The sequence below is a fragment of the Nipponia nippon genome, unplaced genomic scaffold (genome assembly GCF_047370975.1).
Source record: "Nipponia nippon isolate SJK-2023a ecotype South Korea unplaced genomic scaffold, ASM4737097v1 scaffold_15, whole genome shotgun sequence".
Classification (NCBI taxonomy): Eukaryota; Metazoa; Chordata; class Aves; order Pelecaniformes; family Threskiornithidae; genus Nipponia; species Nipponia nippon.
In genome coordinates, this window is record NW_028262331.1 from 1,993,863 (window position 1) to 2,007,500 (window position 13,638).

A 13,638-nucleotide genomic window follows, 5' to 3' on the forward strand; every position below is an offset into this window, starting at 1 on the left:
AACAAAACCTCCCCTTTCTGTTGTCACACTGATTAACTCCAGTGATTAGTTCCCTTATGAAAGGGAAATCACTGCAGTTCAAAGTAAACAGTGGTGGTTTAACGTAGTTAGCAAATTATTAAGAAACATGAGGAAAAAAATCTCTACTTGGGAAATTACTGAAAAAGCTGAAGGGCAAAGCTTTGGTGGTTTCATACAGAGCGGTTTGAAAATTTCCTTAGCTTCCTGCTACAAAATCCTGTAGAAAACCGATTAAATTCATGAAAGGTGGATTTTACAACTTATTTTTTCTTTTCTGTTGTATAAGATGCATACCAGCATGGTCATCTCTCTTCTTCTTGGCTTGACTTGGAGCTAGTTAACAGAACCACTCACGAAACTCTAAACAATTCAATGTTATTATATGAACGACATTTTCTGGCATTATTTTACCCTCCCCCAACTTCCAGCCCCCAATTTATCCAGCGAAAGAAGAGGCGAAAGTGATTACATTATCAAAACATCCCTTAAGGCTCAACGTACAAATGAAAATCACAAAATCCAACCTGGAAATAAAGAAATTAGACCAGTGTTTATGCAATGAGTATTTCATTTTTGCCAAAGAAGAAAGGTAGATGTTAGTCTGCTCACAACATAAAATAAGACATAAAAATGTGCATCAGTGTGAATACTAGTTCTTCATTACTATTAGCCTTCTAAACAATAAACAGCGTTAGAGATCAGTGCCTGACACTTTTTCAGCATGACATTCTTCCCTTTTTCCACTTAGAAACCCAGTTACTGAGATTATTGTCAGCAAGTTGTGTCACTTGACTTAATGTACAGTTTCCAAATGTTGTTTCTAAAAATCCAGATATATATATATCAACCATAACACTTCAATTTGAGTTTGAAGACCCTTGCCTGCAGAGAAGCAAAACAGGCGATAACAGGGGTTAAATAACTGTCAAAAAGTGCAAATGCAAGGGTTACAAACATATTTGGTTGCTGTTAGAACTTCCCAAGGGAAAATGTAGCCACAGAAAGGGTTGGTATTGAGACTGGTGTTCATAAACAACCCACACAAACCGTGGCATCAATATGCTTGAAGAGGAATTGTATAGCCTCCAAAATATTCATTACAATTCTCTTTCCTAGGAGGTCTATTCCAAAATTAAATTAAAGGAAACAAAGTATTTTCTTTGTATAGAGATTCTTTAGATCAATCCAAAAAGCAACTCTGAATAAATAACAGAATAATAGCAATAAGTGAATCCCACAAATCCAACAAATTATTTTTGCTCCCATACTGATTCCTTTTCTTACCTTTTCTTCTTGATCACTGTCGCTGTCACACTGAAACACAAAAAGGAGAAAAGAACAGGTAAGAGAAACTTGCTACAGCAAAAAATTGAAAGATTTCTATGAACAAGATGGCTGAAACACTCATAAACCCTGTGGCATCAAGTCTGGTACCTTTAGGAAAAAGCTCAATTACTGTACAGGAGGGAACGTTCCCCCACACTGTTGTTGAAGACAATACATTTATATGTTTAAATTATGACAAAAATTGCACTGACAACAACAAAAGCCATTTGCAATGCCCTCCGTTAGTTGAATTCACGTGGACAGGACCTGATGGTGCATGAGCACATTTAGACTCCAAAACTGTATCGGGAAAGAAGAAAAACAGGATTAGAGGGCTGCTTTGTTTACTACTGATGGACAGTATTCCTCATACTGCCTGCCAATAAATTGGCTTCAAAGGCTTCTCAGATAGGAGGGTATGGAAATGGCTTAGGTTTGCCTGTCTAGAAGAGAGGCATCTACAAGGCTACCATTTTACTCCAGGACCACTTGGAGAGTTCAATCTATGTCTTTGCTTACCGCTGCTGTACGAAAGAACTCAGAAATCAGAGCGGAAGCAAGAACATGCGAAATTAATTGATTCATTGAGGTTCTCTATAATTCAAGAGCAGCCCAGGTATCACAGCAAACACTTATAATGCTATAAAACGCTGAACAGTAACACTAGTGGGTCTTGCTATTTATCAAGTGCCACTGCTCCATTTTTTAATAACTTTTACTATTGTAGAAATACAACAGGACTAGATGAATCACGCTTCAGTACAGATAAGCATCAGAAACCCAAAACACATTTACATTTGCTAGCAGTACAAAAGCTGTGCTGGAAATAGGGCTATAAGGACCATGCAACTGAGTCGCACCTTGCTGCTTCTTTCTTAGACACAGATTTGATTCAGTCCAGCTAATTCTGGGTAACTATGGAGTTGTCACACTTGGCTACCTCCACAGCAGCAGAATGAGGAAAATACCTCCTTCTGTTTTGGTTTTTAAACTCCAGTTTTAGATTCTAGAGGACTAAATCGTCCATATCATTCAAGGATGAACTCATACCTCTGCAGATCTAACGGCACACGTTTTGAAGGAAAGCATAAGCTCATCAAACAGGAGAACCAGGCTTTCCTAAATCAAGGACTAGCTGCTTGTGTCACGTCATTACAGCAGTCAGTTAAGCCCTTTATGTATTTGTATCCTGTTTAATGCATCTTTGAGTATTTTTGTAAGACAATCAAATCGCATTGAAATTATTTATACTTTGTGAATTCCAAAGGTTAACTATACAGTGGAATGCGAACAGACATAGCCAAATACACCCATGAATGTATGTATTTGATTTGCACAAATCAAGTCATCTTCTGCGTGTTCTTTAATTATAACTTTTCTGTTTCACTGGCTTTTTCCTCGTCTTCATCGGTACAGGGGGTGAAAAGGTGCCTTCCCCACACCAATGAGCTACATATTAACAAATTAAAGCTAAGAACTATTTCTAGGTATCTTTCAAATAATTTAAAATGAAGCAAAAATCAGGTAAAATTACAATCTGCTTTCAGACAATTCCAAACAGAAATTAAAGTGAAATTTGTTTAATAACTGATATGATTTATATAGCAGCAGTTGCACCTAAATACTCTGGTAACAGTCAAACAAGATGGAACATGAATACAGGAGACAGTTTTAGCTTGAAATTTGAAACCCTCATAATATGATCAAGTTAATGAAGAGAGCGTACTTACCCGACAAAAGGAAAATTGCGCATTTCTAGAACAGTATGGTATTTATATAAACTACTTACACCCTTATCCTGTAAATACTATGCATTTTGACTTCAGCGTGACTACATGTATGAGATTGTGGTATGAGGTAAGTATGTCCGCAAAGCAAGGCCCTACATTTACGAAAAAGCAAACACGTGCATGAATTTTCATCCGTGAAAATCACAGTGTGTCGCAAAGAATTCCTATTTACTATCTCTATTTTACAGCTGTCGGAAAGATTCAGCTTTTTGGGCTACAGCACTTTCTTCCACTGCTTGGTTACAGCCAGGAGGGCCCAGCGGTTCTGGGGTGCCTGCATTGCGTGCTCTACGTGTTAGGATGCATTATCATGTGTGACACATATGTTTCAAAACAGGGAGCTCAGAACCAATTGCTCCATTTGTTTGTGTCCCCTGCCCATGCTCCAGACAAACTCCAATACAAGTTCTGACTGCAACACCTGAATCCAAAAGGAAAAAGAAAGGGGGTAAAAAGTGGATATATAAGCAGGCAAGAATGATTCCCTTTTAGCAGCAGGGTTCAGAGGGTTTTAACGTGCCGTCCGCGCCCGCTGCTGGGGCACACGCGCACGTCTCCTGTGACCCAGCTGTGGTCACAGCGCTTTGCAGCCTCTCCTTCCCCCACCATTTTTTGTCTGGTTTAAGGAATCTCTCCTCCGCTGTGGATTAAGTTTTTCCTGACTCATAAGCTTGGAAAGAGCTCAGGGTTTTGTGTTTTCTGCAGTGTGGAGGTACTTGGGGAGAAGAGTACTTGCCAGCAGTGACATCTGAATTTGCCAGCAAAACAGTTACCCGCATCCGACTGAATCTGCAGAGAAGGTGCACAGAGCGATGTCGGTGGGAAGTTATTTCCATCAAAGTGTTAAGCCTCCTGCTTTCCGACAGTCCAGTTCTAATTTCAAGGTCTGCTTAATTCCACATCAAATAATTACTGCTATACCCAGAAGCACCTTGTCTCCAGAGTTAAGCATATGGCGAAGGACTGAGACCTACTGGTGTCCATTATGGAAGCAGCACGGATGCCAAGCCGATTAAAAATGCTCAGGCTCCCTTCACAACATGCCCAGTGACTGACAGCTTCGCGATTTGGCCAGTCACTGTGGCTGCCAAAAAAGCCTCTGCTGCACAGAGGCCCACATGGCACTCTGAGAAAACAGTTCCATTCCTGGTATTAAATTCCCATACTGACCCGAGGACTTTGCTGTGAGCTCAGCAGGAGCGCACCATCCAATTTACAGCTCCATCCTCCAGAGCCCTCGGTGCCAGCCTCTGGCAGAGACGAATGATGGTCAAACCCCTCCAGCTCATAAATTATGCAAAGGCAATAAATGCACTCAGCAAACAGCTCCTAACGTTTGCCTAGCCTGGCTCCAGATACGCTCTGTAAAATGCCAGGAGTCTTGCACATACAAGGCATCTATTTCACTCATAAAGAGGTTTTGTTGGTGGGGTGCGAGGGAAGGAGACCCACCGTCCAGCAGCGCTGTCCTGTTCCAACAGCAGAATTTTACGGACAAGCAGTAGGAAAGAAGAAAAGGAGGGAACAGGAGGAAAGGGCTTCATGCACTGCATTGGGGTGATACGCACGTTCAGTGGGTATACACGTGTGTTTGTGTGCGGGCATACACATTACACGTGCAGGTTTTGCATAGCCACTGTAAACTAATTTTCCCTGAGGGTTAAATACGTGGATTTCCTTTGGTTCATGGAAAGAATCAGACAATTTATGTGCAGGGGTAACTCCAAAAAGACTTGCAGAAGAGGGGACGAGGTTTGCTGCTCAGGCTGGAAACTGCATTGGAGCAACTGTACGCTCTTCCTATGCCTGCGTCTGCTTTGCTGTTTAGGCACTCCAGGTATTGCACTTGCACACACATTCCCCAGTGGCCCTTGCTCTGCTGTGCTCATTTACATTTTTGGATGCATTTTCTTCCCAGAGGTGCTAAAGCACAAGGCGTTTCTATCTTCTGCAGGCTTACTGCTAACCAATTCTGGAGAACAGGTCTTGGAAACCAAAGCTGACAACCGTGAAGTTGATTATCCAGAATTACTGGTCAATTTGAAGACTTGAGTCTGTATTGCTTGCTCAATTACTCTAGCATTTCTCTACCTCCGATGGCCATAGAAAAAAAGTAAAATCATTTAAGTGCTTTGTGATTCTCAGAGCACCAGACTGTTTTGGAACTGAAGTGATGCAAATGCTTTGTACTGGCCTTCTGCTTTGGGCCGAGTTTCAGTATTTTGTGCCTATTACAAAAAGATAATTTTTCTGTGTTCTCCCATGTCTTGTTTCAGGAAATCATGGCTCTGAGCATACGCTGCATCACGATATTCTGTAGATAACTGGGAATCCATAATATCATTCAGAGGTAGCATGACCTGATTTTTGGATAACTGCCACTAGCTTCACTGGAAGCTGCGGGTGATAATGTGACAAATCAGGACAAGGAGGCTGCAGACCCATTTTACACCTGAACAAACAGAGGCTTCTTTCTCTGATTCTCAGGCTCAAGGCACTTACTATCTCCACGCTGTCACCCAGGGCCAGGCTTGAGAAGAGTCCAGAGCCAAATTTCCAAAAGCTGGCCTACATTATCAAAAACCCACCCAACCAACCAGCCCTTAGCTCTCATTTAGGCACTGAAATGAAAGCTGGATTAGCAAAACTGCTGAGCACCCACAGCTCCCACGTACGGCCAAATTTTCAAACGAGCGTGGCACAAAATCCTGTGAGGTCTTTTCGAACCACAGCCTGACAGGCTCCTCAGAGGAAGGAGCCTTTGAAATGGCTATTTTACGCTTTTGAAAGTCTTGTACTGGGCAGAAGAGACTCTAACGGTTTTCCCAAAGGACCTACAGCACTCCAAACCAAATCCAAAGCAAGGGCTGTATAAAGCTCGCTCAAAACTAGCTCCACAGATAAAATTCTTAGGGGACATATAGAAACATTAAGGTTACCCCTAATTTCTATATAATCAGGGGCAATAATGAGACCAGACCAACAATGACTTGCTCAAACTGGCCGTAGTTATCATTTAAACTGTTCAAACACCCTTAATAACGAAAGCACGCAGGCTACCAGCCACCACGTTACTTGACACACACGTGCCAAGTGTCCAAGCTTCATTTGGCAGTATTTCTGCAACTTCATGCTCAAAGCACTAATCAGAACCAGTAACCCACAAGCTTGCATTTTCATACGTGTGCTGCAGTCAAAATTCGAACAGTTGCTCCTAAAATCAACCCAAGGTGAGGAGGGAAAACACAAATTAGTAAAGTCTTTGTACCAACAAAAAAGAAAGCTCTTCTTTCTGCCCCAGCTTAAACCTTCTAAACTTTCGCAACCAGTCCAGGCTGCGAAAGCGTAAGATGCATTCCCTGCAATATGGAGTATGCACACATATAACTGCAGCGAGAAACAGAAAAAGAACTTTTTGATTCCCATTTGAGGTTTAATTGCTGCTGTCTTTTGTAGGAGAAAAGGAAAACTGAGGATTGGGTTAAAGATTAGTTGTACCTCCCAAATCCCCTGCCCCAGCTGGAGGGAGCGCAAGTTAAAATGCACAGCACGTCTCCCACGGCACCCGCAGAATGAGACTGATCCCAATGCCACATTTCAAAAACCAGACACCCTATGAGGTTAAAGCTATAATTTGAGCCCATTTTAATAGCTTGAGAGAGTCTGGTCCAAATCAAGCCGAGTAAAGGTCTGTGCCACCTCACCAGCTCGTTCAGGCTGAAGCAACACTATGGATTCCTATGTACCTTGCTGATTGAACACATTCTTGTGCAAAAAGTGGCAATCATTGAATATATCACGTACAATGACATTGAGGAGGGCATTGTTCTCTATTCTGCTCAATGGACTTTGCTGGAACAGCTATTTCATATCTTGGATCCATTTATCATTGCCACCAAAGGAGTCAGTGCTGCTGAAACGCCAGTGCTGAACAAAGTGATTCTACTCATCTGTCTGCTGAAAAGAAATCTGAAGAAAATGAGGGAAAACCCAGACCTCAGCCATGTTCACACTGACATTTACAATATTCTTGTCCATCTATCCACCAATGACAAACCGACAGCCCCGGAAAGGCCAAAGATGATATTTTAGCTATACAATTAGACCTTTGCTTCCAAGAAAAAGGGAGAAAAAAACATCTCCCAGATGAAAGGAGACACAGACAGGGAATAAATGGGCAATTTTCTAATTGATGAAATGGAGACAGGCAGAGTCACAAAGAAACTAAAAGCAAAAATTTCACTTTTTGCTTTCCTATCTCTTACTTTGCCTGTGAGTAGCATTCAGCATGGAGCTCCTTGCCAAGGAATCTTATATATAGCATCTCGCAAATTGGTTAACATCACAGTCTGCTTAGCAATTCTTCACCATTATCCACAGTGATTCACTGTAAGGAATGACTCTGAAACAGAGATGGTCTGAGAAGTTTAAGGTCTGCTTTCTCAAAAGCTAAAATGACAGATTATTCACAGAAAAGTCCCATTTTACACAAATTACCTTAGTCTGGACAAAAGATTGCTATGTTGACCTCTAATCTGAATTCCATTTTATCCAAACTACTTCACTTCAGGTGAAATGTATCAGTCCTGGACATTTAAAGTTATCTTGGCCCCTTACAGGAAAAATATTCAGAACTTAGAACCACTTTCAGCTATAACTCTTTTTAATTCCTCACTCCCAGGACTTTTACGATTATTTTAGACAGCAAAACGACATAGTAAGTGCCTCCTTCTAGATCTACCATCAACAAAACAATGGTTTGATAAGAAAGAAGAGAATTATATTTTGAATGTTAAAATGAAAACACCAGATTACGTTACTATCCATGATAAAGATCTTGCACCTTATATTTATATAGGAAGTGTATATATCCTTGGCAACCGGTGGGTGGTACACACACTCCTGGTAGACCACAGTGAGCCCACTTGTAAAGCAAAGGGGGATTTCAGTCCAGAAAGACAGCTAAACATGAGTCCTATTTTGAGGTTTGATTCTGTTGTGTCAATCCCTGTGTTCCCAGGGATATCGCTTGAAGGGGAAGGCTCGTAGCTATGTGTGAATGAGAGAGGCTGTGCAAGGCTGGGGAGGCAGCAGGGCCCGCAGGAGCGCAAAGCCTGCCTGAGGGCTGCCAGGGACAGAGCTGGAGCCCTCTGTCCTGGCTCTCTGCCCCGGGCTCGGTTTCACCCAAGGGAAACACGCCACCGACATTCTCGGGCACCTCCAGGCACAGCCCCAGAGAAGGGTGAAGAGAAACCAGCCCTGTAAGAAACACATTTTCCTTTGCTCCCTGGAAACTGAGCTGAGACTGGTAAGTTACTGCAGTTCTTGGAAAAGTGCGACTTCTTTCCCCCAGTTATCACTGCCGATGGCTGCCTTATGGTGTCATTGCTCAATGATCCCACAAGTGCTTACGGCCCAATCCAGCCATGCCCAAAAAACAGGACGATGCTCCCACCAATGTCAGCGGAAGATTAAATGGGCTTTCCAGATGTACCGTTAGAAAGCTAACGATGCCACGAGTTACTCAGCTCAGCATCTTCAGAAAGTGCCTGCTGCAAGTCAGGCATCCAAATTCCTCTCGACTAGCTGGGCACCAGGCAGCGGCTGGCCACGTGCACAACCGAATCTTCATTTCAGGAAGTCATTCTCTTTTGCAGTACGAGGATGAACTCCCTGCCTCAGTTCCTCAATACTCTATGGGAAAAAAATGGCTACATGCCTTTGCCTCTGGGACTCTGAACGTACATTTGCTGCCTCCTTACCTGCCTTCCTGGCTGTAGACAATCTGCAGCACATAATGTTATTTTTAGCATCCTCTCAACGGATGACGACAATTTGCAGTGTGTAATGTCATTTTTAGCATCCTCTCAACTGATGAGTACTTTGTCAGGGTTCAAAAAATAAATAATATTAAATAATAATAAAAACGTGCATTTATGCTGGTGGACTAAGTCAATAGCGAAGACTTAAACTAATCAGTGTTTAATGAAGTCAGTGCCTAATAGTGCATTAGCCACTGTATCTGTATAAGAAAAGATTCCTATTTTTCAGAACTCCTGATCTTAGCTCAGGAGTTCAGTTTGCAATTTGAATCTTCCAGGTACTTACAGGCTAATAAAATCAAAATATCCTGATGGACAAGAAGCAAAGCATGTTATGGGTTAAAATAATACAAGAATCTATTTTTTCCACTGTGTTGTGATCCATAAAAATCACCCTCAGCCTTTCCTCTTTCTTCTCTGCCTGTGAAGCCAATTGCTTTGATTGCAGTGATATGAGCTTGCTGAAATGACTTGCCCTTGCTTGTGAAGCAAATGGAACATGCTAATAGAACTTATCGCATTACCCGATGCAAAAGTGCCATAGCTCATTACTTTAAGATAAAAGGATATCATTGCAGACGGGAAGCAGAATTGACTTTCTGAGGCCCGACTTGATGATGATTTAATCAACTGCTCTCTTTCACTTCTCATCTCTGCGCCTGTCGGTTTCACAGGTGCTGTTAAATGAGACACTCAGAAAGTGAGCGGAGGGAAAGAAATTGCTGTCATTACTTTTCAAGAAAGGAGGTATGCAAATTTTCGACAGAAAGATTGCGTTCATAATGGGCCTGGTAAAATACAAGGATCATGCTTGACAGGTGAGGGCAAGTCATTTGTACGTCCTTAAAGTGAAGCAACCATCCTCATTTAGAAATTGTGCTCGATAACAGAAGCTACAAATGAAAACCAAGCAATGGCTGAGAAGCAGCAAGCAAACCTTTGAAGACTTTGCTATTGCAGATCTGCCTTCAGCAGGTGCCTGGCATGCCTTCACACATGTCTATTCCTAACTGCCAGATGGCCAAATTTTGACCTCAGGATCTCACAGAGAACTCCCCTTAAACATTTTTTTTACTCTCAGCTTTACATTCGCAGTCTGGGGTCTGAGAGTTTCTTCCTCTTTCTTCATCTCTGCCAGAAATAGAAATTACAAGACAAAAAACTAAGTGAGGGTTGAGTTAACTTTGAAAAAAGAATCAATAGGTTGGAGGCAACAACTTGTTTTCTTCTGCACGTAACTGAGCGTTACATATCTTGGACGGTCCAGAGCTTACTATGAACATACAGCAAGTAAAAAGTGAAAAGAATAAACCACAAAAAGGGTTGCGGCAGGAAGCACAGAGGATGAAAAGATGCTTCTCCAGGGCCCAAAAGGAACCTGGGGTCCTGTATGATTGCAACATAAGAGAAAAGGCAAAAAGAGAGTAACTGAATGTTCTATTGACCTGATGGAAAAGTTCTGATACTCCAAAATTAGACATTAAAAAAGCACAATAATTGAGATGATGAATTATGTACAGCCTAAAAACACTCTATAGATCTCGGATGGCTATTGAGCTGTTTGGATCATTTTAAATGGGGAAATGAGAACTACCAGGCTTTTATTGGTGTCAATCAGGTTTTCAATCAGAGATTGATAGTCAGCCACAACAAACAGGTTCCTTGGGGACTCCACTGTATGCAATGGAGGCAGTAGTTTGTCATAAAAATGTTGACATTTTGTCTCAGATAACAGCATAGGACTTAAATAGAATTAATGTCATGAATATTTAGAATTAAACAAGAAACAGCTAGGAAATACTGCCACAAAGGAAGCTTGATACAATGGAAGAGGATTTAAATAAGAACAGCCGCTGCATTAATTCCACAGATAAGTGCATTTTAAGAATTTAAAATATTCTCTCTCAAGATACACAGTTCATTTGGTTCAAATGCACCTATGTTTGTTTATGAAACACAACTATCAGATATCTTATTTGACCTTTTCCCTACGTGTCAGGTTCTTAACCCTCGTCTCTATCAAACTGGTAGTGATCCAGCAATCCTCCTTGGATCTGACTCACCTCTCACCAAAAATACTTCGCTGTAGGTTGAAAAGCGACACGACGGAGAAGTGAGAGCTTTGGGCTAGGGCTCAGAAGATCCACCTCTATCACTGGCTATCACTATCACCTCAGGCAAGTCATTTAGTCTCTTCTTCTGTCAACCCTCTACTTTTCATCTACTTGGGCTATTAAATGGCATGCTCCTTAGGATTTGGCTACTTTTCACTATATGTGTTTATAATGGGTGCAGGATAATAGGGCATTTTTCTTAGAGAATTTTGGTCTTAGTAGATAGAAGAAAAGAAGAAGAAGAAAGCATGAAGACTTGCATCAGGCCCTAGACACATCATGCCTATTTTCAATATAGATCTCATCTTCCACCTACTAAATGGCATGACCTATAGCAAATGATATAATTTCAACTGAAAATTATTTTTATTTTAAATTACAGAAACGCACACAAAGCAGTAGCAATACAATATCGATAACATTGCACACGGGTTGTTCTCTTTTACAAGCTGCAGCAACTCTGAGCACAAAATGGCTACGGAAACACACATGAAAAGAGATTCAATTGATTTGTAAGATAAAATAGTTGTAGAAATAATATCTGAAACAAAAAATAAAGAATAAAAAGCCACCTCTTCTCTTCTTTCCCAAACAATAAGAACTCTCTAGCTTTTGAGCTCTGTATCTTTACATTAGGCTAAGCAATTTAAACTGAATTGTATAAATAATAATAATAATAATTCCCCAAACAACCCAAAACAATTGATCCTTAGGGATAAGACCTTAACAGCTGAGCTATAAAGCTCTGAACATTGGATTTTAATGGATACTAAAAAACTCTTAACTAAGCCCTATAAATATAACCTGAAACAAAATGATTTGTGTTGTAAGCTGTTTGCAAACTCCCGTAAATGTTCCTCATTGTCATAATGCCAGAAAAATAACTCAGCCTGTGTACTCAGCCCTGTAAACTGGCTTCTGTGCTGTGGTTTCATTCCCTTTTCCACTCTGTTTTATAATTCATCACTCGCACAGTTGTTATATATTATTATTATTATTATTATTATTATTTATTGCTGCCTTTATCATTTTTGTACAATTTATAAATTGTCTGTGCTAGACCTGAGGGAAGAGAAGGATTATTCTGAATCTACAGCAAGTAAATATAAATTGTAAAGACAATGGCACACTTTGGCCTGCCTGCCTCAAATTTCCTGTTTTGACATATGCGATGCTGTAATTTGGAATCTGTAATCTCTTACTAGGAAATGAATGCTTTTTTTTTTTTTTTTTTTTTTCAGAATGCTGCAATTATAATAATTGAATTTAAAACAGGAGTTGCATTTCTCTATTTAGAAGTAAGCATAATTGTATATCCCTGATTTATCAGCTGGACTCAACCATTTGTTATTCATGGCGTGGCTGGGAAAAGGTAAAAACACTCACAGTCGGGGGGACGCTGCCCAACGGAGCATCGGCCGCTGGGGCTTCCCCCTTCACGAACAGTGGCAGAAGGGGTACCTCGGCGTGTCCAAACAGCCCACACAGTTACGGGTTACTTCTCAGTGGCTCGCCAGGCTGGGCTCCTCCAGCTCTCTCTTCCTGAGGACCTCTTGTAATCCCTCCTAAACCCGGGTGTGCCTCCTCTCGTTTGACAAAAGCTATTACTCCGACACTGCCTTCTGCAGCATTGTAGTGTAAAAAACTTGGGACTCACAGCGCTCAACTGTATGGTTGAAAGACGGGAGCTTCAGATAAGACTCAACCTCTCTTTCAGGAGCCATTTTCATGTATAAATATTCACTGTTTACTACCAATGCGCTCCTGGCAGGGATATAAGAAAGATGTTTGGGGTTTTTTTCACTGCTGCATTAACCTACCACCAGAGTAAGGTGATAAAAACTCCTGTATCATAAATGATATCGCAGACTCCATGACTGTTATCAGCAGTGGCAAATTACCTGGCACAGCCAAGGGAAGGTATTGCTTTGAATAGCTGGCTTTTAGCACAGTGTTCAGAAAAATTATCCTTTTCCAGGCGAGTCTTGGAAAATGCAAGAGTTTTGCCAGCAACAACTGTGTTTAAGCAGGGCTGTAGCTAACACAGCGCTGAGTGTCGCTAAGACTGCCCGTATGTTCCTTTTTCAGCTGCAACGGTACTGAGACTTCACACTGTTAGAAATTATCTCTTCCAAAGGGGAACCCCATGGAAGGGCCAGGAGACATCCTGAATGTAAAACACAGGACTTCCCATTAAACCTTTTGTCAAGAAAGGGAGATACTGAAATAGAAGGAGATGCATCTTACAAAACAGGTCTGTCTGGGAATATGGGGAGCCGTGGGGGGCCTCGAAGGAGCAGACGCTTCACGTCTCTGATCTTTGTGGTCACTGCTATCCCACAGGCAAAAATCCACACTGGATTTCTGTCTGCACGATCCCAGAAAACCACGTGCACCTTGTACCGCGTACATAAAGGAGCTTTAAATTGCTCAGCCTGTGCTGTACAGTTTGAGACAGATTAGGTAGAGCACAGAAATTCATTGCTTTCTCCAGAGATGCTCTCCATGAATACAGCGCCCTGGAATTTCACAAGGGACGTTTTAGAGAGGTGGAGGCTCCCTCTA

The 13,638-nt window shown here is 41.5% G+C and overlaps 1 protein-coding gene across 5 annotated transcripts in view; it reads right to left on the reverse strand.

The window, feature by feature from the left end:
* Window positions 1–13,638, reverse strand: part of AUTS2 (activator of transcription and developmental regulator AUTS2) — a 791,277-nt gene that overhangs the window by 240,997 nt on the left and 536,642 nt on the right. For all 5 annotated transcript variants that reach the window (XM_087751981.1, XM_087751984.1, XM_087751982.1 and 2 more), the window contains one exon: window positions 1,306–1,335. In XM_087751981.1, coding sequence (XP_087608107.1) covers window positions 1,306–1,335 — 30 coding nt within the window. The remainder of the gene's footprint in view (window positions 1–1,305; window positions 1,336–13,638) is intronic.